The sequence below is a fragment of the Amblyomma americanum genome, chromosome 7 (genome assembly GCF_052857255.1).
Source record: "Amblyomma americanum isolate KBUSLIRL-KWMA chromosome 7, ASM5285725v1, whole genome shotgun sequence".
Taxonomy (NCBI): domain Eukaryota; kingdom Metazoa; phylum Arthropoda; class Arachnida; order Ixodida; family Ixodidae; genus Amblyomma; species Amblyomma americanum.
In genome coordinates, this window is record NC_135503.1 from 21,536,154 (window position 1) to 21,560,113 (window position 23,960).

The following is a 23,960-nucleotide window of genomic DNA, read 5'->3' on the forward strand; positions in this document are numbered from 1 at the left end:
TTGATCAGTCGTCCACGTTTATCAGCATAACGGGAATGCAGTTTGACAACACCCGGGTAGCGCGGTGTTGTGTGCTTGGTCGCTGGATGCTTCAGTACACTCATTGCCCGAGTACTGTTTATATCGCATAATCTTGCGTTACCGGCATCTGCGCCAACGGATCTCGATATCTCATTATCTTGTGCAGGCAGTGCAATTGCTCCGGCCAGAGACCCGCTGTTATCGATCATTTTATTGCTTTGTTTCAGATAACGCCCACGCCACCCCACAACCTGGACATGAAGGTAATGCATCCAATTATTGTTTCGCGTCAAACGGAAGGGCTTTTTCATTTATTGGCATATCCACTTCCCGGTGATATCCAGGCTAAAGACGATAAGCTTTGACGCGATATGCTGTATTTTGTGACCGCTGGCCGTTATAGGTGCCGATATCCATCTGAAGCAGGAACTGAAATATTAGATTAGTGTCAGAAAAATATTTATCTTTTGTGGGCGGGAGTCGTAGGAGACCATGCTGCATTGTAGAGCATGTAGAGCGGCTGAAACGTTCTGCTGTCGACTGGGGTATTGCGTGTTTATTTCTGGCACCTCTTTCGAATGGGTTACGGTGCGCAGTACGCTGAGAACCAAAGAAATACCAAGCGAAAGACACTTAAAGGCACCAGATCAAGGCCTCCTATCCCACGAAAGCACTTCGACATGAGAGAGGTCGCGACCTCAATGCAAGGAAGAACTGCATAAATATAAGTGATGATGATTATGGATTTTTATGGCGCAAGGGCATCTGTGGCGAAAGAGCGCCATGGCACAAGGTATTTTCGACTACTCAAGGTGGGGTCAAAGACCCATTATGATATAAGACCCATTGTGAATATAAGTGGTCAGAAGTAAACAAGTATTGCCAGATAAGCAGTACATAATGAGCATAGTGGTAAGAAATGTTGCAGATTTGACTTGATGTAAACATCCAAGAGAGAATACGCCAAAGACAACTTTCTGAAAATAAGGATCGAAACGGGCGGAATGGAAATCCTGCTCTAGTTTGGTAAGCAGAGCTTGTTTTTAACAGTTGTTGCATTTATTTAATCTTCAGGGATATATCGTATGCCTTATATAAAAATACATAATATATGCCAAATAATATGTCAAGTACATAAAATACAAGATATTTAATAGGTGCAAGCAGCGAATTCGTGGCAAAATCACGAGTCTCGTTATTCCATCAAACGCTCCTGCCCTCACGCGTGTTCTCGTCTAGTCAAGTATCCCTGTGATTACGACTTCCCTGTATGCAGGAGCACCGCCTCCACGTCGTGAGGGACGCATGGGCCAAAACACGCCGCACGGCGGTAAGACAAAAATTAAAAACAAAACTGGCTGAAAATTCGAGATGTTGATAACGCTTGTGAACAGGTGGAAAACACATTTATTTTTTCCCTGAGACTTGGGACAAGTCTCAACCGGTCTATGTGCGAAGTACTAGCGTTACTATGCATGCTACCGAATTTCTTGCTGTTGAAAAAACGCAGTAATGTTGGCCTGTGACTCTTGGAAATTCCTTATTGTTGCTGTCTGCGCAGTCATACTCGTCTTTCGTAACCGAAATAAATAGTGTTTATTTCATTTGTATATTGATACTTTAATAATTAAAGTGTTCTAATTTCTTCTGTTTTCTGTTACAGTGCGTAACCTAACAGTTATGATACACTTTATATCAATACCTCTAATGCTGTGCGTGTGATGTATATTTATTGCAGTCCTCCAACGCTTCAGTTTCATACCTTTTCCGCTATGTTTCTTTTTATTTGTACTCATTGCATTTCGACGAATTACGAATCGAGGCTCTGACGACACCGAGTCATGTTTATGAGTTGCGCCATACCATATTTTTGGTGTGTTCCGTTCCTGGGTTACATTTTCTGCCACTGCAGGCATCGTGCCAGAAATACCCCCCCCCCCCCCCCCCCCCCCCAAACTCCAATTAATTCTAGCAAAACAAAACAAAAATCATAATCCGCTTTTCTCTTATATAGTTTTGCACCCCTTCCACTGTTCTCAGCTTTCCTGATCTGCATCCTGTCTGAGAAACCGCCGAGCCCGATCCAGCTTCCTCAGCGAATGTGCACCCTCACGGTGTACCAGCACATCTTCTACGACCGGACCACCGACCGCGTCATGCCCAGGGATGGTACGTCGAGTCTCTGCCACGTGAGGCGTCTTTGGAAGCCGAACCTTTTACAACGCGGACATCGGAGTCAACTGGAGCGCTATAATATTAACCACGAGGATGAGAGAATCACTCACCAAACTAAAAAAATAGTTTATTTCAAGTATTGTCCATTCAGCCGGTGGTGTCATTACGTGGGGCTAAGTTATAGAGTGATAGGGGCCCCTCAAAGTGGAGTAAACTCTATTTCCCTGGAGGGGTATTAATGGTACATATTCTAATCCACTATTTGGGAATTAGAAGTAGGGTAGATTCCAATTTTCCTTACGTGCTCCGCTGGGCTAACTAGTCCCCACTTCGGCTGAACTGGCCTTAATCTGCCACCTGTTAGATGTGATGGTTAAGCGAATTACAAGGGGTTCTCGTACAGCATTGAGGCACGACCGTGAGGTACGCAGATGTTCTACATTGGAGTCGTAAGCCCGAACGAATTTACCTTACACTGTAAAAAATTGTTTAAAATTCGTTCATTTCTTCAACGTATTCCTTAGATCAGTATCTTTTGTGCATAACATCGGACACGAAGTTTATTCAAAATTGCAGATGTACGCATTCCACACAGCATTAGCCAGACAAATAGTACACATACGCTAGTTAACAAGGGGACATCCATTTGATGAAACTTTTCCACGCCATAGATAAGCCGCGGGATGCCCACACAGCTAACGAATAATGAACGACGCCGCACAAAGCATGTACTATGTGATATACAAGTCAGAGAAAACGTAAAATTCGGTGCTTCTAAAAGCAGAGACGGTAGCGTGATGTGGTTTTCACATAAATGCACGGAGAGACATGGCATTTGTTTTAATAACTAAACATTTTACTGCCACATTTGTCATCGAAAGGTGACATCTTTCAGTGAGTAGCTTTGTGCGAAAAAAAAATTGCAATAAAAGATTGCCCACGGTTTTTATGTGCGTTTCTGAGGAGACCGAATCGCGCTACTGCCTCTATTTATCGAATTACTGAATCTTTACGTTTTCTGTGACAATTATTTAACTCTGCATTTTCACAATGCAGGTCGTGTAGTGTAGGCAGCATCCGCACTACGCTAGTCATAGACCGCCAGTAGCTGGGTGCGAGGCAGGCGAGCTGTTTGTCTCTCAGTTCGTGTATTGTCGCATCGCGTGCAACCGCAGAAGAGAGGCGCGACAGCTTGCTCTGGGCACGAGCAGAGTCCAGGAGCGGAGTTTCGGAAACACATCAGCTTTTATTTATACTTGCATCTTGGGGCGCTCACAGGCGCCTCAGTTCAACAAATCCTAATCTTTAAAAAAATCCAAATTTAAACGTATTGAAATCTTCCGCGGAAAGCGATAGAACCTGATTCTCTTTTTATCACTTAGCGAAAGCCTTCGATTCTCCCACAGAGTAAGAAAGGCTGAAGCTCCCGGTTCAGCGAAATTTCTTATTAAACGAAGTGATTCGCGGATTAATAACGATGGGAACAGCGCGAGAAAAACAAAAATCTAACGCGGCAAGGAAGAAAAGAAAGGGCAGGACAAGCACCGGTCTTTGTGTTTTCTTTGTCTTTCCCTGTCTTGCTTTGTTCCGTCACCTCCATACGGTCGAACAGCTGTTGTCATTTTGCACCGATAGCTGTTAGGCACCCGCCCCTGGCTTTCTCGTCGCCGTCGGCGTAACCAGTGGGCGCGCTGGTGTCACGGTCACGTTACCTTATGTAACGGTCAACCTGGATCGCACAGGCTAAGGGCGGCTCTGTTTGGAACAGCCGCCTGCCGGTGCAGGGGTGCATCACTTGACCATTAAAACCGGTGCACCAGGAATATATCCCCAGAACTAAACGCCTACAACAGCTATCGCTGAACATCGCGTTACACGGTCGTAACCGTCCTGTGGGTTTTTTTTCCCCGTTCCCATCGGCTATGTACGCCTAGATTCCCATGCTATGAATGAAGTCCCCGCCTTCGCGCAGTTAGGCTACTCCTTTCCGCACGCAGGCGCCTCATTCCACGACTTCGCCGAGCTGAGCAAGCGCGACGTGAGCTCGCGGCTGGTGGCCGCCTTCGACGACCTGGGCTTCACGGTGCCCTGGGCGCGGGACAGGCTCTTCCCCGGCCGCTTCGCCCGCTCGGCAGCCGCCTGGTGCCGAGACTACGCGTTGCACGGCGTCGCCTTCCTGCCGCTCAACTTCAGCGCCTTGCAGCGCGTCGAGCCGGCCATCCGAGCGCTGGTGAGGGGAGGACTTGTGCACGGACAGCGGCAATGCGACACCTCGGCACTGCGGAAAATTATTAACCAATACTAGCTAGCTCCGTTTAGCACGCTGGCAAGAAACCTTGCAGTACCAATCCCGAGATTTTTATTGCGCGGCACTACCCGTTACGAAGCTTGTGAAATAGACAGTAATGTTTGTAAGTTCCACGGAGCTGTGTGCGTTGTCCAAACGCCAGCATCGTAACATGACAAGCATGCTTATCAATCGCATGAGAATTACTACCTTATAATGAGAAAACAGCTTAAACTGTGCGGCAGGTACGTGTCGACTTAGCTTTCTAAGTTTATTTACCTGGCTTTTGCTGGCACTGCTCCTTTCAGATGCACGGCAGCAGCCTTTCTGGAAAATATTGCGTCTTCGTGGACGGCTGTAACTCATTTCCGAAGAAAGTTTCTTTCGGTTCCAAATATGGAAGCTTCCGATTATTGACAGCACAATAATTGGGCTATACGAAGTTTTGGAGCTCGACGACCAGACCCCTGCTTACGGCTTCTTGATTGCATATAATTGGGGGCTAGATAACTGACTTTAAACAAAGGCTTATTTTTGCTGCACTAAACTGAAAGGTTCAAGTCGCTTATATGAATCACTCCAAAGCATTTCCCCTATAGCGAGTCACCAGTATTTCGGGCAACTGTATGAATAGCATTTTTGAGCGTCACCAAGTCGGCTACGCTTTGCAAAAAAAAAAAAAACAATCTGATATCACCATAGTATGCACTGGATATCAACACACCGGCGTCCGCTTCGCTGATTCCAGAACAACATGACCTCGGTGAGACCATTGGTGGTCCTGGGGATGCCTCGCACCGATGATCTACCGACCATCAACCGCATCGCGCCGTAAGAGACTACCGAAACATTTCCTGGAAGAAGGGGGGGGGGGGGGGGGGTGGGGGGGTAGGGAGTGGTATGAGTGTTCCTCCTTGTCTCGCAGGCACGTGGACGTGATCGTGTTCCTGACTCACCACACCGGTCCTTCAAAGCCGTGCCGAGTCACCGTCCCTTCGAGCCGAGTCATGATGATCGACAGCTCCGTCTTTATAGTATGTGCAGCATGCACCACACTTTGAGCGAACACACGAGCGAGCGGCCGCCGCGTTTCACGAAGCGCTGCTGCCGAGAGCCGGCCAGAATGGGAGGCGCCAGTAGGCGCATGCGCGGAAAGAGCTGCCGGCTGTGCTTACTGCGCAAGCGCTTCTGCCGCCGATTCCCGCCGGCTGTAGGGACTGTCGGCGGCAGGGCTTCGCGAAGCGCGGCGGCCACGCGTTGCGTTGTTCCCTCTAAGTATGACACATACAGTACATCTCTGTGAAGCTTTGTTGGGGCTTTATGGACATTCAGGGCAGTTGTGTACAAAAGCTTGCTTTTATGGCCGCGTACTGAGCCCAGTACATTCCGACGTCGGACGCTATGTTGCCAGATTCTCGCATCTGTACTCAAAACAAATGACTAGCTACAGAAACAGCAATTGACTCTAACCTAGTCTACGCTGTTAAAGCAGTTCAGGCTTCAACATACTTATTGACTAACATTGCGCTAAGCCGACATTATGGTAAAGTTGAATGGCGCACGGGAACTAACACAGGAAGACACAGAGACAGAAAGGCGCTCTTTCTGTCTCTGTGTCTTCCTGTGTTCGTTCCCTTGCGCCATTCAACTTTATGATGAACCAACTAGCCCAACAGCAAGCAAGCACTTCTGCGACATTACGGTATTCTGAGAGATCGCTCAATGAGGGAGATAATTCGGAGTTTACGGCCTAGTGCATCGTAACCAAAAACTCAATGACGTCACTCCTGTTCTGTGACGTGATTCAAGTAAGCCTGGACCCACGCGGGCCATAGGTGTACATTCCATCCTTCCATATACCATAGCCTTTAGAGCCAGGAAGAGAAACGCATTTGCATTTGCGTCCGTTCGGCGCTTACATTAGGCACTAAGCGCCTACATATGTTTAGGGTAAAAACAGCAGCTGTCGGAGAATGCGTGCGATGCAGCTGGCGACCACCTTGTTCCCGATATATCCCACACAGAGGCAGACGGCGGAGCTGACCAAGCAGATCCTGCATCGGCACCACAACCTGGCCAGCGTGTGCGTGGTGGCCAACCTGGCCGTGCTCAGGTTTTCGCTGCCTCCGAGGCAGTCGGACCTGGACGACAGCTGCATCTCGGAGGAGCAGGTCAACTACGCGCAGGTACTCGCACTTACTCCCCTGCGCTCAAGGAGGGCCATTAATGGTGCATCCAGCCTCATCACTCCAAGTAGTTGGGATGTCTCACTTCATCACCCACATTATCAACCGCAACGGCAAGCTTCCTTGCTTCACGATGGATATTCTGCGCTGTGTGACTTCCCTGAGTGCAGCAGTGAAGGAAGGGTGTTTTGTACCGAGGTCGCAGAGGTCGGCAACCCTCAAGGTCTGCAGGCCTCTGCTGCGGTGGGTGGCCTGTGACTTTCAGCGCTCGTCTGCTTGGTGCGCTTGCTCCAGATCACATTTTCTTTTCTCTCTTTCCCTTTAACGAACCTCTTCCCTTTCCTCCCGAGCAGGGTGGCCAACCGAAACACCGTTCTGGTTAACCTCCCTGCCTTTCCTCTACCTCTAAATTCTATATCTCTATCTCTCACTCGACGGATCGGACTGCATTAGCTGGCAGGCAGACCGTGCGCCTCGCAACAAGTCGACAGCTGGTCCCTTCGACTACCAGCCAGCTATACACGCGACGCCATTTGGTGGGTAGTGACGACCCACCAGCTGTCATTTTGAAGCTTCCTCGCGAGGGGTCTTTATGCGGGCCCGTTTCTGAATGCATAACGTTAGTCTAGGTCTTAAATGTCGTTTAGTGATACAGTTATCGAGGAATATGTTATCGAGTTTAGCGATAACATGATTCACCTGCTTTCTAAATTCAGCTAACACTGGTTTTACTTCGCCAGCACAGATGTCTTGTTACCTCAAAGAGCCTATTTTTTAAAAAAATTAGTGGTGAGACTCCCTGAAACGCCTGGTACATCTGCGCTCGTGCAATCCCGTGATTCTAAAACCCTCGAATAAGAGCAGCAAAGGACGGACACCTCTTCTTTAGCCAGGTTGCATTAAGCCGATAGAGGCGGTACTCAACTCTGCATTGGAGTTTGCCCATTTCCAGGTGTGCACGTGGGAAGGAAACTTCGAGTACGACATCGTGTCCTCGACTGTGCTTTCGAGGAGGCAGAACATCATGCTGGCTTACGAAAGCGAGTACAGCCTCGAGACAAAGGTGAGCTGCATGGCACGCGTTGTCAACCCCGCGAGTAGTAAAATGAACTGCGCACTCGGCAGGGCGATAATCTTGCAATGCTTAACGTTAGAATTGGGTGTTTTCTGCGAGCTTCGAATGAGCTGGAAATGAGAAACGCGGGCAAGCGACATCTTGATCTTGAAGGCTGTTCTGTGAACTCTAATGATGACAGCGGCGTGCTTGTTTTGCGCTCGAAGTTACACCCAACCCAGCCGGAAAAAAAAAGATCTAACAGAATCGTGCCCAAAACATGACAGTGTTTTGTCGTAACGACAAATTTTTCTGCAGGTGATACTGTAGGTAATACTGTAATATTTTTGTAGTTATGTCGCTATGACAAGGGATAGGACAATGGACATACAATTCTGCTGTTATCACAAACATTTATGTTGTCCCTACAAGTTCACAGTCAGAAATACTTGAAAAAAATATGTTGTGACGACAGAAAATTTTCTGTCTTTTTTTAGGGAAGTCATCAAATAAGGCAACGTAGAGGACCTTTAAATCAGTAGGACTCAACCCAAAGGCACTGAAAGCCTACAAATAAAAACGAGCGTTTGTGCTATTACACGAACGTTCGTACGCAACCCTAGAGCACCTTCGAGGCAAGCAATGCAACGAGAAGCATTGTCTATGCCCGTCGCCTGTATCTTTTAAGCACGCGTTTTCCGTTAATTAACGAAGGTAATCTTAAGCCAGCGGTCTTTCAGTTGAGAACCGGCACTGAGGCAGCGCTATCAAGGGAAACACAGCACTCGTGTGTGATTGTGACGGATATTTATGGCGAAATGGCATCTGTGGCTAAAGAGCGCCATGGCGCAATGTGTTTTTGATCTACTCAAGATGGGGTCAAAGGCCTATTTCTCCAAGCATTTCACCCCAAATAAGCCGAGCACCAGGCAGGGGAAAACTTGTACTCATAGTATCACCGGTGGGTACCCGGCGGTGCTGGGGATCGAACCCCGCACCTCCTGCATACGATCGAGCGATTTGTGTGCACGTATAAGTCAGAACGATGAATTATAGACACTGTGAAAGCCAACAATTAAGCCTTCCTGTCTTTTCTATAAGCAGGCTTTTGAAACATCCGCATTGCCTCTATCATCGGTGTATAGCTTTTACATACGGTGGTCGTTAGTGCACGCTTAACATCGCGACTTGTGCGTGTGCAGACCCGCTCCTACCTGTCGTACTCGCCGCGTGGTTGCGTGGCGGCTTTCAACGTGGACTACGAGGACCCGCGCGGGACGTGCCGCGAGCCCTTCTCGCGTCTGGCGGCGCTCGACAAAGCTCTCGGTAAGCAAACACTTGTGCATGTGAATCGGCGTTATGCAGTCTGAAATTAAAGGTTTGGTAGGCATTATCCAAGCAGCACAACCGTGTGCACACCATGCCAGAAAGTCGACGTCGACTAATGACAGCTAAGATATAAATCACATCATAAATATTACGCTGAGTTACCGTGATTCTTTATTAAAGCTTATTCCTTAGGTATTAAATTTTATACCTCCGCGAGTAATTTGTAATCATGGCAAACGAATCTGTCTATTCTTCGGCTGTGATTACGAGGCTTTAAGGCTTAATAAACAGCACAGATGAGAGGTTGTCCATAAAGCTGCAGGGCTGTCCTGTGAAGAGCGTTTTCACGACATGACATCAGAAATTCAGTTGCTCTGTAGCGATTCAGTTTTTGGGTATTCAGTAAATTTGTCCCGCAAACAGCCGTCGTGCCACCAGGCAATAAAGAAAGGAAGCTGAAGTATAAAAGTCGCAATGCACTGCGCTGTGCATAACATGGGCACGTGTCTGGCAAGAGGCCTTCTGAGTAACGTGGGCCAGTTTTGAACTTCAAATAGTTTTTTTTTATAATCTGACTTGAAAAATGATTAGTCCTGCAGCATTGTTGTGCTTACCTGTTGCTTTGCTGTTAACTTTGCCTTTCATGAATTAGCTATAAGATGCTATCAGGCGGGAATGAAATGCAAGACTAGAACACTCTTTCAAGAACTGGGGACGTCTCAGTCCCCTTTCTCGTTTTGTCCATGAAAAAAATCTTGTTTTTATAATTTTGAATTTGATGCGGTCGGTTGTTTTCTGTCCTCTGCGGTGTCGCCTCTAGTGTTTAAGCTGCAAGCCAACGTTATCGCTTTGTGCTTCGACTTGCAGGACAAAAGAATCATTCGCGGACTCCGGGCCCTGCGAGGCCACAACGAGGTATACAAGCCACTGGTCATTTTCCCTATGCCCAAGGTTTGGCCAACAGTCTAAAAAAGTTTGCTGCTCATCGGCTGGCGCAGGTACGTTGGTGTGCATTCCTTCGTCGACGTACCGGGCCAGAGCCGACTTCCCGTTCTCGCGCTGCGACATCTTCGTGGATGGCGAAGTGGAGTACCTGTACAACAACATTGTCAAGACAAGCAGCTACAGTAAGCCACACACTATGTGAGCGCCGCTGTACCTGCTCTAAAGTACAGCATTTGTTCTGCAGAACAAGTTGCTGAAAGTGTGTTAGCACGTACTAGATTACAGTACACATGTGTTTGTGCCCATTGCTGCCTTGAAGGGGTATAAAGCGCCTTCATACTGTAGTGCTCTCGTCCGATGACGCAACTCAGTGTTGGAGATAACATATTGAATTAAAATGAATTAATTAACTGATTTTGCACAAGCGCTGCCCCTCTCACTGGCGATGAATTTCCTCTTGCGCTCCCAGAGGCGAATCTGCGAAGTCAGCTGCTGGATGCGAAGCTCAACTGGACGTGCTTCGTGGTGTCCCTCGACGCCGGCAAGGTTCTGGACAATCTTCAGGACAGCGAAGCTGCGAGGAAGAAAATAATCTCCTTCATCACCAACTGGCTGTCCACCGAGGGCCTGTGTGGGCTGGCGGTAAAGGAACCGGCGAGAACGGAGCCCGTGAAGAACCTGGACAAGTTCCTCCAAGTCAGTATATATGCGTAAATGTTTTTCCCGAGTGCGCAACTAGTAGTGCGCACCGTGCTCCTCAAAATCGGCTTGCTCGTTTCCAACGAACGTATGCATCTTGGCATTTACAAGGTTGAGTACGAAGGAGAGGGCTTGTTACACCAATTTATCTTACTATAGCTCCCCACTTTCGTCAGAAAGGTATCTACAGCAGTGGGCAAAACGTTTAATTTTCATTCTTTTTTCGCATGAATTCAAAATATTTCGGAAATTAAACACCTATTTGCTTTTGCTCAGAAAGTTTGGGTGCAGTAATGCCCTCTTCACCCCCAGCAGTTGTTGGCGGCGTAACTGTTCGCCTTAGGTGAAGGGAGAGAGTGCACCACGTGCTCATTCCCAGTATTCTTCAGTCAGCGACGATGAACGGCCTACTGAGCTGTAAATAGCAACCATCCAACAGCTCGCTAGGAACTGTGCCGTATAGCTAACTTTACAGGTGAGAAACAACGTGACAGCACTGAAACTTAAGGAATTGTCTTCCAGGAGCTTTCCGACGAGTTCACCGAGCGGGAGCCCAGGCCGGTGCTCATTCTTCTGGTCTCTGCATTCGAGCACGAAAGCAGGCTGAAGGAGCTATCCAAGTAAGAACAATGCTTCATTTCTTGATCTTGATACGCTCATCTTTGGTGCTATAGCCCAGACAACCTCCTCACCCGCCGGAGCGACGCGGTAGATTAGCCGCGGCCACGGCATCCGTGTGACGTCTGAAAGAATCTGACCAATAGCCATCTCTGAACAGAGATACGCAGGAGCGTGAGACGGAGGACAGGGCGACTGTGAAAGAGCACGGCCAGACTCGAGCAGCAGCTTCGCGACCGTGAAAAAAGTCGCCGGAAAGGGCTCGCCAACTTTAGCGCACGATTGCAGGTTCTCTGCTGCGTGCAGAAGTGTATTAATGCGAAAGCATTACTAGGCTATGTCGGCACCGGGATAAGGCCGCAAAAAGTGTCCGCAAACGTGTCGGCAAAACGTGGAAGCAAGAGAGGCTTGGTGAAGTATATAAAGTGATTAAACAATTTCGAGTTAGAGTCATTGGGCGTTAACACTAGTTATTAATTAATTACCATAACTGACTGCCTCGCTAATAATACTAATCAACGACTCTAATTAATAACGTCAATTAATGAACTAATTTAAGAGTGGTGATTGTTTATTGTAAATAATGAGTGCAAATAATGGACTAATTACTGATGCCATGTGTCGTCATAGGGGTGTTACGTCATGCCTACAACCTATTAGAGTAAAGGAAAAAAACGGAGCCCTGAATGCCGGTGTCTGAGAAGTATGATGATATCATCATCATCACCATCAGCCTTACTACACCCACTGCAGGGCAAAGGCCTCTCCCATGTCTCGCCAATTAACCCTATCCTTTGCCAGCTGCATCCACCCTTTGCCTGCAAACTTCTTAATCTCATCCGCCCACCTAACCTTCTGCCGCCCCCTGCTCCGCTTACTTTCTCTTGGAATCCACTCCGTTACCCTTAAGGACCAGCGGTTATCTTGCCTTCGCATTGCATGCCCTGCCCAAGCCCATTTCTTTCTCTTGATTTCGACTAGGATGTCATTAACCCGTGTTTGTTCCCTCACCCACTCTGCCCGCTTCCGGTCTGTTAACGTTACACCTATCATTTTTCTTTCCATGGCTCGCTGCGTTGTCCTTAACTTAAGCTCAACTCTTTTCGTTAGCCTCCACGTTTCTGCCCCGTAGGTGAGTACCGGTAAAATTATGCTGTTGTACACTTTCCTCTTGAGGGAAATTGGTAAACTGCCACTCATGATCTGCGAGAATTTGCGATATGCGCTCCACCCCATTCTTATCCTTCTAGTTATCTCCCTCTCATGATCCGGATCAGCTGTCACTACCTGCCCTAAGTAGACGTATTCCGTCACAATTTCTAGGCTCTCGCTGCCGATTGTGAGCTGTTGTTCCCTTGCTAGGCTGTTGAACATTACCTTGGTTTTCTGCATGTTAATTTTTAGACCCATCGGTCTGCTCTGCCTGTCTAACTCATTGATCATTATTTGCAGTTCACCTCCTGAGTGACTCAGCAAGGCAATGTCATCAGCAAATCGTAGATTATTTAGGTATTCACCATTTATTCTTATTCCCAACTGTTCCCAATTCAGGCCTCGAAATACCTCCTGTAAACATGCGGTAAACAGCATTGTCGAGATCGTGTCTCCTTGCCTGACGCCCTTCCTTATTGGAATTTTATTGCTGACTTTATGGAGGACTATAGTAGCTGTGCAGTTGCTATATATATCTTCCAGTATTTTGACATAAGGCTCTTCTACCCCCTGATTGCGCAATGCCTGTATGACTGCTGAGGTTTCCACTGAGTCGAATGCTTTCTCGTAATCAATGAAAGCTATATACAGAGGTTGATTATATTCTGCGCATTTCTCTATCACCTGATTGATAGTGTGAATATGATCTATTGTGGAATATCCTTTACGAAAGCCTGCCTGATCATTTGGTTGATTAAAGTCTAACGTGGCCCTCACTCTATTAGCGATTACCTTAGTAAATACTTTGTAGGCAACGGATAGTAAGCTGATCGGCCTGTAATTTTTCAAGTCCTTGGCGTCTCCCTTCTTATGAATTAAGATAATGTTTGCATTCTTCCAAGCTTCTGGTACAGTCGAGGTCATAAGGCATTGCGTATACAGGGTGGCTAGTTTTTCTAGCACGATGTCCCCTCCATCCTTCAACAGATCTGCTGTTACCTGATCCTCCTCAGCTGCTTTTCCCCTTTTCATTGCTTCTAAGGCTTTCTTTACTTCATCTTTCGTTACTGGCGGGATGACGCATTGCTGTGCACTGCTGCTCACCAGAGCAGGATTTGGCCACCCTGGTGTAGTACTTGGCCACAACCTTCTATGATCAAACCAATATGATGATATGCAGGTTTTCAAATTGTTCTAGAGCACTCCATATGACGTCATATGAACAAGGGCTGCCAAAGTCGACTAATTCTTTCGCATTTCTCCAATGCAGTTTCTGCAGTGCTCTCTAAGTTTTATTAGGCTGAAGTGTTCATGGCAGCACAATGCAGTGATTGAGCGAGATAATGTACTCTCTTCCCGAGGTTTTTCAAAGCCCCTTAAACAAATGCTACATAGATTGAATGCGCGTGCGCCCCTCTATTTTTGACGCATGCGCTGTTGTGGATGCATGCGCTGTTCCTGTGGCAGCGCAGCATTCAGGGGCTAAGATATAACCATGTGGTGAACTGAAAGATTCGCCTAAGTTCACTTAGGTTCGCCTCCGTGTTATCCCTCCGTCCAGGCGCCAAGGCCACCCACGGCGCAGCGTCAACGGGAGCTAAAAGCATTTCATGCTTAAAAAAAAAAAAACTGCGAAGCTACGACGACTCCCGGAGCACTTATAGACAGTAAAGTCTCACTTGAATATCTCTCCTTCGGAGCGTTGCTATGCTTTTTATTATGTTGTTTTTAGAGGTTTTTCAAGGTTCATTTGTGTTGCCGGGCCATCAAACGTTCCGCTTCGAAGTCTAGTTAACCCAATATTGAGCCCTTTGTTCAGTAGAACGAACTTCAAATTTAAACGGCTTTTTGATGTAAAATATGGTGCGAAATTTCTCTCCTCGTCAGGTATTCTGACCTGTTGGTTCTCACCAACGAAGTTTCCAACGAGACCAAGGACTGCAAGCTGCGCGGCACAATGACCGCGGCAACCGACGTGGAGATGAAACTTGCGATGGTAAGGCGGCTTCTCCTGCATCGCACGTAAGCAAATGAGGTTGGACGTTTGATCCGTTTTGGCCATTGATTATAACCATAAACTGCAGCTGACCCCACGATGTCGGTACCTCAGAAATTAGTCAAGTTATACCACCGTATTCAAACAGTCAGCAAAAAAATGTACCGACGTTTTCAGAGTACGCGGTCGGCTCATCGAAGCATGTCCAGGCCCTTGATGGCGCGAAGTAAAAAATAAAAGCAAAAAATACGACAAAACACTCCATGGCAAGTAGCACAGGAATATAATAAGGGTGTGCTTTCCGAAGTTACAGAAGTAAACCATAGCAGATTACTGTCACTCACACGATATATGTCTAGCTGCTGGTAACTTTTTTTAATGCTCGTTTAATATTGTTGTGCCCGCGATGACGCGCAGCAATTACACCAAGCAAAGTGCACAAATAATTAGAAACAGCTACTTTTACGTCTCCTTCAAGCTAAGTCATACTGTGATTTGCAATTAGATAACACTGGGGTGGGAGCTACTGCTCAAGTTGCACATCAGGGACCGAATTATCAAAGCTATTTGTGCGTTGTATAGGACACCGAATTTGTCAACGTAACAAATCATCGTATACTCAGCTTTCATCATTGCTCAGATTACGGGCGTACTTCGGTTACAGCTGACTTTGCGACAAAGCAGACATTCTAGTTACGCAAAGACGCAGAAAATAGTGTACAAAAAGCATCAGCGTATTATTTTCAAACGGCCAGAAGGCTCCCTCGTCGTATGTGCGTGTGCGCCTGTCGAACATCTTCCTTGCTCTTAAAAAATGAAAACGTCATCCCTCTTTGCCACCACAGATCCCATTAGTACAGCATTCAACTGCGCCCCACACCTATCAGCAATGATCAAAACCTGCGCTATTCTATTTTTGCGCACAGGCGTGCGTGTGTTTCATGTCTACGCTCCGCGCACGAGTCGTATGAACTAGGCCATCTAGACAATGCCGTTACGCGTGCAATAACTGATGAGTGACATCAAAATAAAACATGCTAACTGAAGAACTCGAAAGCCATCGGCTTCACCTGCTAAGCGACGCTTGTTAAATTTAGTCAAAGGCAGAAAACTTGCTTTCCTTGAATGCTTTTCAGAGGTCACAAAGATTCTCAGCGGAAAGCCGATCGGTCACACTACGATTGGCGAAGCTCTCTTCCCCCCGTGGTCTCACGAGGCAAAACGTGCGCAGAAACTCCGAATGCGAACGTGTATTTTACAGAGCCGTCTGCTAGAGCTGTCCGGTGTCCTGGCCTCCAAGGGCGGGGTGTGCTTCTCCACTACGCTGGCCGTGTATCGATACCGGCTGCACCGGGGGCTGCACGGCGCGGGCGAGAGCTGCAAGCGCATGGCCGAGACCACCTTCGGCGAGGTACTCCATGGGTCGGCGGCATATATACGCACTAAATATTACGCCAAACTCGACGAAACGCTTGTCGAGCGCACCTGAGCTCTATACCGTTCAGTGCGAAAGCTAAGTACACAGGCTGTATGCACTGGAGGCCGCACGGTAGGAGTAAACCAGCTGCTTTACTCTCTCCAGCAGCCATTTACTACGTCTAAACTGTAAAATGAGTCAAATTCCATCTCCAGTCTCGCTTTGACAGGGCGCAGAACAACCTGTGCACTCCCTCTACGGAGAAGAGTCAGATGATGGTTCTGCTTCTTCCACTTCTGTAACGCAGCAAATCTATAGCATCTTTTTACCTGCATATATCTGGCGAAATTCTTTAGCCATCGATACCGTTGACTGCTAATAAGCAGACCTTCTGAGAAACAGAAAGTGCTATGTACCTCATCGAACGCTCTCAATGCGTTCCATTCAGTGAAGGCTTGCACGTGCCCACAAATTCGAGACTGTCTGCTGCGAAATGAACAGTGCACAGGAGACACAGTGCAAAAACTAAATAGCCTTGATGGTACAACGCACAGACAGCAAAAACACTGTTCGCGCGTCCTCTCTCGGCATGTCGTTGAAATAACGATGCACTAAACATCCGAAGCCACTCACAATCGCTTAAATGGGACTTTGAGGCCGCGAGTAAATGGGAGCGCATATCGCGGTGGTCGACGTCACACGTTATTTGAAATTTTTATTGAGCCGAGAACATCGTCACTGCAGTGTCTTACATCCGGCCCAGAACGAAAGCATGCATCTCGCAACTGCTCGTCATCGCAACATCTCGTTAGCGAACAAAAAAAAAAACGAATGAAGGGGACACTTGAGCTCCGTCTTAAGGGTATGATGAGATAGCGTAATGGGTTAATTCCCACATATGCAGAAGTTAGTTCTCTTCTCTACGTTCATAGATTCCTGGCAGTCCTCATACCCCGCCTGGCGCAGTGGTGCAGCGGTTAAGCGATGCGCCACTGCCCTGCGATGGCAGGTGCTCCCAGCGGTGGGCCTTGTGCGGCCCAGGTTGCGACCAATCATTATTTTAACTGCCACCTGCCATGGTGGGCAGTTTGCTCACTGTCCAGTGGGCAGGTTGTGATGATGCCGCAACGTCACGATACCTATAGGTGGCCCACCTGCCTCCTATAGGTGGCTATCTGGAGAGCACCTGCCAGAGCCATGTCCTGATGTTTCGCTCACCACGCCGACACCGGATTCTCCGGTGAACGGGGCCTTTAACGTAATCGCCTTAAAATATGTGTTTATTGTCGCTACGTTGTTGGAAAGTGCTGGGACGTTTCCAGTTGTCGGGGATCTGCAGCGACGCAGCGTTAATTCATCTGGTTTCTCGCACCTTAAAAACATGATCATAGCTTGCAGATACAAAATGTGGCATCTGAACACAGAAAGCTTTAACATTCCCGGTTTTGTTGAAATAGATGCGGTACAGAACATTTCTACCTTACTGCGCAGGCGTCTACTATTCAGTAGTTCCCAAACAAAAGATTATTTCATTACTGAAACGGCGTGCCGAAAATCGCACTGGCGACAAAGCGGGCTGCACAGTTCTGTACGCGTCCTAAAGCATCCGGCAATATAGTCACGCATCAATCCCACGCTCCAACGGCAGGTTCAAAAATGGTTGTGATGTCTGTGAGGTATAGCAATTTTTTATATTTGCAGGGGTTTTACGAAAATTTCGCAGTAAGAAATTCAGCGTTCTGGATGGTTTGCATATTACGTATGCTGAACATGGGTTCTCCCTGTAAAGTCCTCTCTGAAATACACACCGAGGTACTTAAAAGATTTTTCCAAATGAGAATTTAAACAATACAGCTAGTTCATTGGGTTATGTTTACACTTAAAACAAGCATATTTGCGTTAATTTAAACTCAGAATCATTTTCCACGTGATGCACCGTTGGTGGATGCTGTCTAGATTGCGTTGTAGAGCACCAACATCAGCCGCCGCGGTGGCTCAGTGGCTATGGCGCTCGGCTGTTGGCCCGAAAGACGCGGGTTCAATCCCGGCCGCGGCGGTCGAATTTCGATGGAGGCGAAATTCTAGAGGCCCGTGTACTGTGCGATGTCAGTGCACGTTAAAGAACCCCAGGTGGTCGAAATTTCCGGAGCCCTCCACTACGGCGTCCCTGACAGCCTGAGTTGCTTTGGGACGTTAAACCATATAAAAAAGAGCGCGAACATCATATCCGCTGACAATTAGGCGTATTCGCCGACAATTAGACGTATTCGTCGACACGACGTAGTTGTCTGCGTACAAGAGGGTTTAGTGTGAAACTTTCTGAACAATATCATTAACATAAATTATGATCAATAAAATTCGTAAAGAATACCGCCGAGGTACACCGGATGTAATATCTGCAGAGAGGCGTGTAGCAGCGTAAATTAGAACATATTGCGATCTATCCATATCTAACCAATGCGTTTTCTTCCTACCTGCCTGTCCTACATAAGGCCTGTCCTCCCGAAGAATCCGCTCGATCGGTCGAGGTGTCCTCCATGACCTCCTACTCGTACAACAAATCGCACTTGCTCGCATTTGAGGATGAGCGGAGTCTACGCATCAAGGTGAGCTTTCCTGAAAGGGCCAGTCTGGTGACTATTAACCGACTATACATTTGTTGTGCGTCCATCGAAAGCGTCTTACCTGACAAAAGCACTGCCAAGTGAACTGGGGACGGGGGACCCCTACGTACCTGATGACGAGGGTCTGCAGAAGTCAATGAAACCACTGCTGAGCTGCAGGTGCATTTAATTGCATTAGGAGTTGGCAATGCGATAGCATTAGAATCTGGTGATGCCTTTGCCGGAAGTGACATCCCTTCCTGCCTGGTGGCATCGCTTCCCTCCAGCTAATGAGAATTATGTGCATTGACGTCGCTTCCTTCAAGCCAATGAGAAAATTTTATGACCGACGACAATTTTTTTTCTCATGGTGTCGCATTAATAAGGCTTGTAAATGAACTGCCGTGTTTTATGTGTAACTCGGACGACATTGCAGCAATTTACGCCGCATCAAGTGCAAGTGGAAAGACTCCGCCTCGTGGGACATTTCAGTCGCAAAGCCCAGCATTTTTAAAAGATTTTAATGTGCAGTTCCGCTTAACTGATCATTGCCAATGTGCAGTTTCAGGATGTAAACAATATAGAAACAGTGTCATTAAGCTCAACAGCTGCCAGTCAAACCTGCCGTCGCATCTTCCGTCCGCTTCTTAGCACCGTCTTGCATTTTGAAATTTTGTGCACCGCGGTCCGGCCACTAACTCTGGCAAGCGCAACATCCGGACAGTGCTCCCCAAGCTCCTCTTGGGGCGAGATTTTCGGACCTGGCCACGCAAACGTTAACCTGGTCCTAAACAGGGGAGTGTGCCGCACCCCCTCCCCCAACGGGAAATGGGGAGATGAGGCTTCTCACTTATCCACGGAGAGCTCACCGGAAGTAGTCACTAGAGAGATAGCGCGATCCGCGATTCCGGGCACATGGCGCCATCTGACGCCCTCAAGGCGATCTGCGCATGCGCGGTGGCGCCTCCCGGGAGCGGATAATAATAAAAAAAAACAATTATTATTATCCGCTCCCGGGAGGCGCCACCACGCATGCGCAGATCGCCTTGAGGGCGTCAGATAGCGCCATGTGCCCGGCCATATCTAGGGTGCCTCAATGCCAGCGGCGAGCCGCTGACATTGAGGCACCCTAGCCATCTCCTTGCAGCTTAGGCTAGCCTAGGTCAGCTGCCAGCGCCTCTGCCGCGTCGGGACTAATCAGCGCGTGGCCAATCGCAGGTCGTGGCACCGGCTAGCGCCAGCCGAACGCCTAGATGATCGCTTTGGTTTTGGCCCAGCGAGTCCAATACAAGCTTTTCCCGATGACGTGGTTACTGAGCAATTAAAAAATAACGGTGCAGAATAGAGGAATCAGGTTCTAGCGAAGCTCCTGCATTCGAATCGGCGTTCTTGCAGAAATAAACTGCGACAGAGTACTTCACTCGGAGCATGCTAAGAAGCCTCAAGTAACTTTCAGATCGCGTCGGACCGTATTAAGAGAACCGGCGAATGTTCCGCCCCTTCCGGTAGGCATAGTATGAAAAAGTGTTAAGGGTGAAATGCGTTCAGCCCCAATTCTCGGCAGGTCCCGGACATCATCGTCCGGGAACCAAGGCGAAGCGCGGCCGAGCAATCCGAAACTTTTCCCCCGAACGGTTTTGAACTGGGCTCACTCTAGAACCGACGTTACTAGAAGCAGCTTCTAGTCACGCTGGCTTGTGTGTATAACGCCGATTCCCTCGCCACGTCGTGCGGAAGCCGCGATGCTGGGCGGCATAGCAGTGTGCCAAATGGTTTGCGTTGGCGTGCGCTTTAGCTAGCGGCTAAACAATGCACGGACGTGGCGCGTTTGTAAAGGAAGAATGGCTAGCGCCGCTAAACAGCCCATGCCCTAGACCCATCGTTAACGTGTTCGAACGTTTTCCAGAGGAAGGGCTATCCCAAATCTGCTGCTTCTTTCCTACCATGCATTTATTTTATGGTTTCACCTGTACTCTCGAAGGCGAAATAGGCTATATTTCTCCTGCATTTTTTTCTGTCAGCAAAATTAACCATAAAGGAAGGCTGTCCCGCGTTTTCTCGCATGTTGCTCACCTTTTCCCCGCTCCAGATGGACACGTTCCTGAGCCGCTACCAGCGGGCCTGCGTGGCTGTGTTTGGAGCGGACATGGACACGGCGGCGAGCAACTGCTCCGGCGTGCAGCACTTCGCGCGTCTGAAGGCACTTCGCACGCTCCTAGGGACGACGGGTACGTGGCGCGCACTGTCCAGAAGACGCCGCAAGCCGATTGCGGCCGTTCTGACGACCTCGGATCTTGACGCACGTTCAAAGAAACGGCCACATGACGGAGTCCTTCTAGGTGCACGGTCAAGGCTTGTTGCTTAGCCATGGTTGCCAGTACTGGTGAACTGCCCGAGTTTGTTGCGTGGTGCCGTGCCCCTCTAAGGGCAGCCCGGATCACGTGGCCGAGTTCTATCGGAGTGCAGTTTTACGTTCTCGAAATTCCAAAGTAGGTGGCCCTTCACACAATCCCGTTTCCTTTTCAATGCCGAAATGCTGATCAAAACAGAGGTCAACGGTGATAAAACTTCACTGCGACAAATCTGCAGCAATATATCTTCTAAGATGAGTTTCTGCGCAGATATTGATATCCTTCCTTCGTCCTGTGGAAAGGTAAACAATGCGAGTTTATATATATTTATTTTTTCAGCCAATGTTAACCGCGTTTTATTACCATCCCGCCGCGGTGGACCAGTGGTTATGCTGACGCGGGTTCGATCCCGGCCGCGGAGGTCACATTTCGATGGAGGCAAAATGCTAGAGACCCTTGTACTGTGCGATGTCCACGCACGTTCAAGAACTCCAGGTGGTATAAATTATCCGGAGCCCTCCACTACGGTGTCCCTTATAGCCTGAGTCACTCTGTGGCATTAAGCCCTATAAACCATCCGCTTTTTAGCATTTTCATGGGATATGGCACGCCTAAGTACGGTAAGAAAAACGCTGACAAATGTAGAAAGTGAGCTTAATAGATAACGCATTGGGCACAACTTTTCTGTGCTATTGCAATGTGAAATTATTTGGTGCAGAAGCTATAAGGGGTGTCCAAGCCCATGAATTATCGCAGCTCTCGTTGTGACTGGTGTTCCCTTTGCCGTTCCTATCTGAGCGGGATAATGAAAAAAATGAAAACAGGCGACGGGATGCGTTCCAAGTGCATTAGTCGTATTGCCATCGCATAATGCTTCCATGAGATAACGCACTTATACAGCTCCCACTCCAGGGCGGGACATTAGCTCCGCAGTGCCGACGTCAGCTTGGCAAAATAATAGTCCCACTGTAGCTCACTTTGTCCGGGGTCAACAGCGGTGTCGTAGTACTATATGGAACTGAAAAGCTTAAAGGTAATGAAGTTGCGAAACAATTAACAGAAACAGCGTCAAAATTCGGCGCTCTGACTGGGCCCAAATTAGGAGGTTAGCAGACTGTTGCACCACCTAGCTGCAGCGCACAAACTGCTCAGCGCAAAACAGATTTTCTAGAGAAACCAAAGTTGCAGGGACGGTGCCGGTTTTTAACTTCCGCCAAGTGGCCACGGGGAATAGCCAGCTTTCGAAGCGAGTAACTCCAACTGGTACAGACGAACTCGAAGGATATATGGCACTAGAAAGGGATCGCAAAATTGTTCGATAGATCAATAATTCGATTTATAAAAAAATGACATTATATATAAGCCTTACCTGTAACATATGGGGAACCTGCGCTGCCAATGTTGCACTGCAATTGTTCCATTCAGTGACTCAAAACTGCTTTGGTCAGCCGCTTGGGCCGCTGCAAACGCGTGAACACATTCTGCGCGGTTAGATACCCGCGTTTGGCTGACAGCATTCATTGCCTAGCTTCTCTCGGCGTAGCCCAGTTAGCTGACGCACGGCACGTGCGCCTTCGACAGAACGCGGAGGCTCACGCCAATAAGCGCCTCAAGGTGGCGCGGAAAAGTATAAAGAGTACTACCCAAAAATGCTTGCTCTTCTCGCTAGGCAGTGTGTTATGGCGCTGCAATCAGCACCGCAAACTTCAGCGCAAGTTCCCCATAGGCAAGGATACATGGCATCCAAGCTATAGTGACGCGCTTCTTGCAGCGACAAGCCGTCCGCGGCCGTTCTGGCAGCGCAACGCTCGCAGGTGCTAAGCCTAACCTGCTTCGCATCGAATCCGTAGCGGACGGCGCTTTGGAACTAGCCACTGCCTATCTAAAAAGATACCCAACCCTGTTACCAATACACAATAAATAAAATAGCCACTTTTTAAAATTAAAGGAGTATAGACACCTAATTTTGGTGGCATGTTTTCTTCTCTGTAATGATGAGGAAGACACTACTACGTATTAATCGCTGCTTCATCGTTTTAATGTACTGCAGTGCTGAAGCCAGCCTTCCTCACGAACTGGAACGACAACGAATGAGAAAGCAGCGATTATATTGCAGTTTTTTTTTCATGTCTCATGTGACCTATAAGTACAAGTTGAAGTCACAGTCCTCATTCGGCTGTTGAAACCGAAACAGCACAACAAAGAAATGAGATTATAAATTATTTAGCGGTCGTAAGAGAGTACCAGGTGTTAATCCATGTATAATAATGTCTTACGCGTCATTACAAACAAGACGCTCCCAAAATTTAGATGTCTATCCTCCTTTTAAGATACAGTTGGTTTCCGCAACGCTTTCGGCAGAGAAGCACGCCAGGCGAGGGCCGCCCCGAGGCTTTTAGTTCGTTATGTTGGCTTCACAACGTGACAGCGCTGTGGATTGGAAAATGAGTAGAAGAAACCAAAGGCTACCCTCAAGCACATCGCACGATCACCCCGTCGCGCTGTTCCACAGCGCTAGAGCGGCCAGCAGGTGCCCGATTCCGCGCAGCTGACCAGTCTCCGCGCCACAAAAGTGATCGAAGAGTGCCATTTGATATATACAAAACTGTAGAAATTGGAGTTTGATATACTGGGCGACTTTCGTATACTGTTACACAATTTTCAGGGAGATAATGTGCGTTAGATATAGCGAACAAATCGAAATATCAGGGGTCAATGCAGCCAATCATAACAGAAAATCAGCTTTCCAATGTTTGACTGTAATGTTTGACTATGTCAAACAAGCCAGAGGCATCAAAATTCCTGAGCTTATAATTTTGTCTGGTGGTTAGCATTTTTTTTTTTTAGGTAACAAGAATTGCTTTAACAGAGGGCTACTTTTTAGAACAAAGGAATTCTATGTGGCAGTCACTGCAGATCTGAGTTGCATTCAAGTATCGGTGACAAACACATATTCAGTAGCTACATAGCAAAAAAAGGAATCAAGACCAGTAATAGTTTGTACACTGCGTTGCACGGTATTTGAAGAGTACAGTTGTTGTTCTTGTTTTTTATGCTGCAGGCAGCAGATGGGTGCTAGATGCAGCAGACCAAGTGAAAACTACGAGCTGGGAAATAATAAAATGAT

General features: G+C 47.8%; 1 protein-coding gene across 1 annotated transcript; it reads left to right on the forward strand.

The window, feature by feature from the left end:
- Positions 1 to 1,283: 1,283 nt before the first annotated feature.
- Positions 1,284 to 23,959, forward strand: LOC144097612 (uncharacterized). Its single transcript, XM_077630272.1, has 16 exons — positions 1,284 to 1,351; positions 2,062 to 2,190; positions 4,194 to 4,426; positions 5,232 to 5,314; positions 5,409 to 5,517; positions 6,508 to 6,669; positions 7,622 to 7,732; positions 8,926 to 9,049; positions 10,051 to 10,179; positions 10,467 to 10,693; positions 11,219 to 11,316; positions 14,354 to 14,462; positions 15,724 to 15,873; positions 18,372 to 18,485; positions 20,572 to 20,710; positions 23,895 to 23,959. Exons 1-16 carry the CDS (start codon positions 1,327 to 1,329, stop codon positions 23,957 to 23,959), a joined length of 2,007 nt encoding a protein of 668 aa, XP_077486398.1. The 5' UTR covers positions 1,284 to 1,326.
- Position 23,960: the final 1 nt, after the last annotated feature.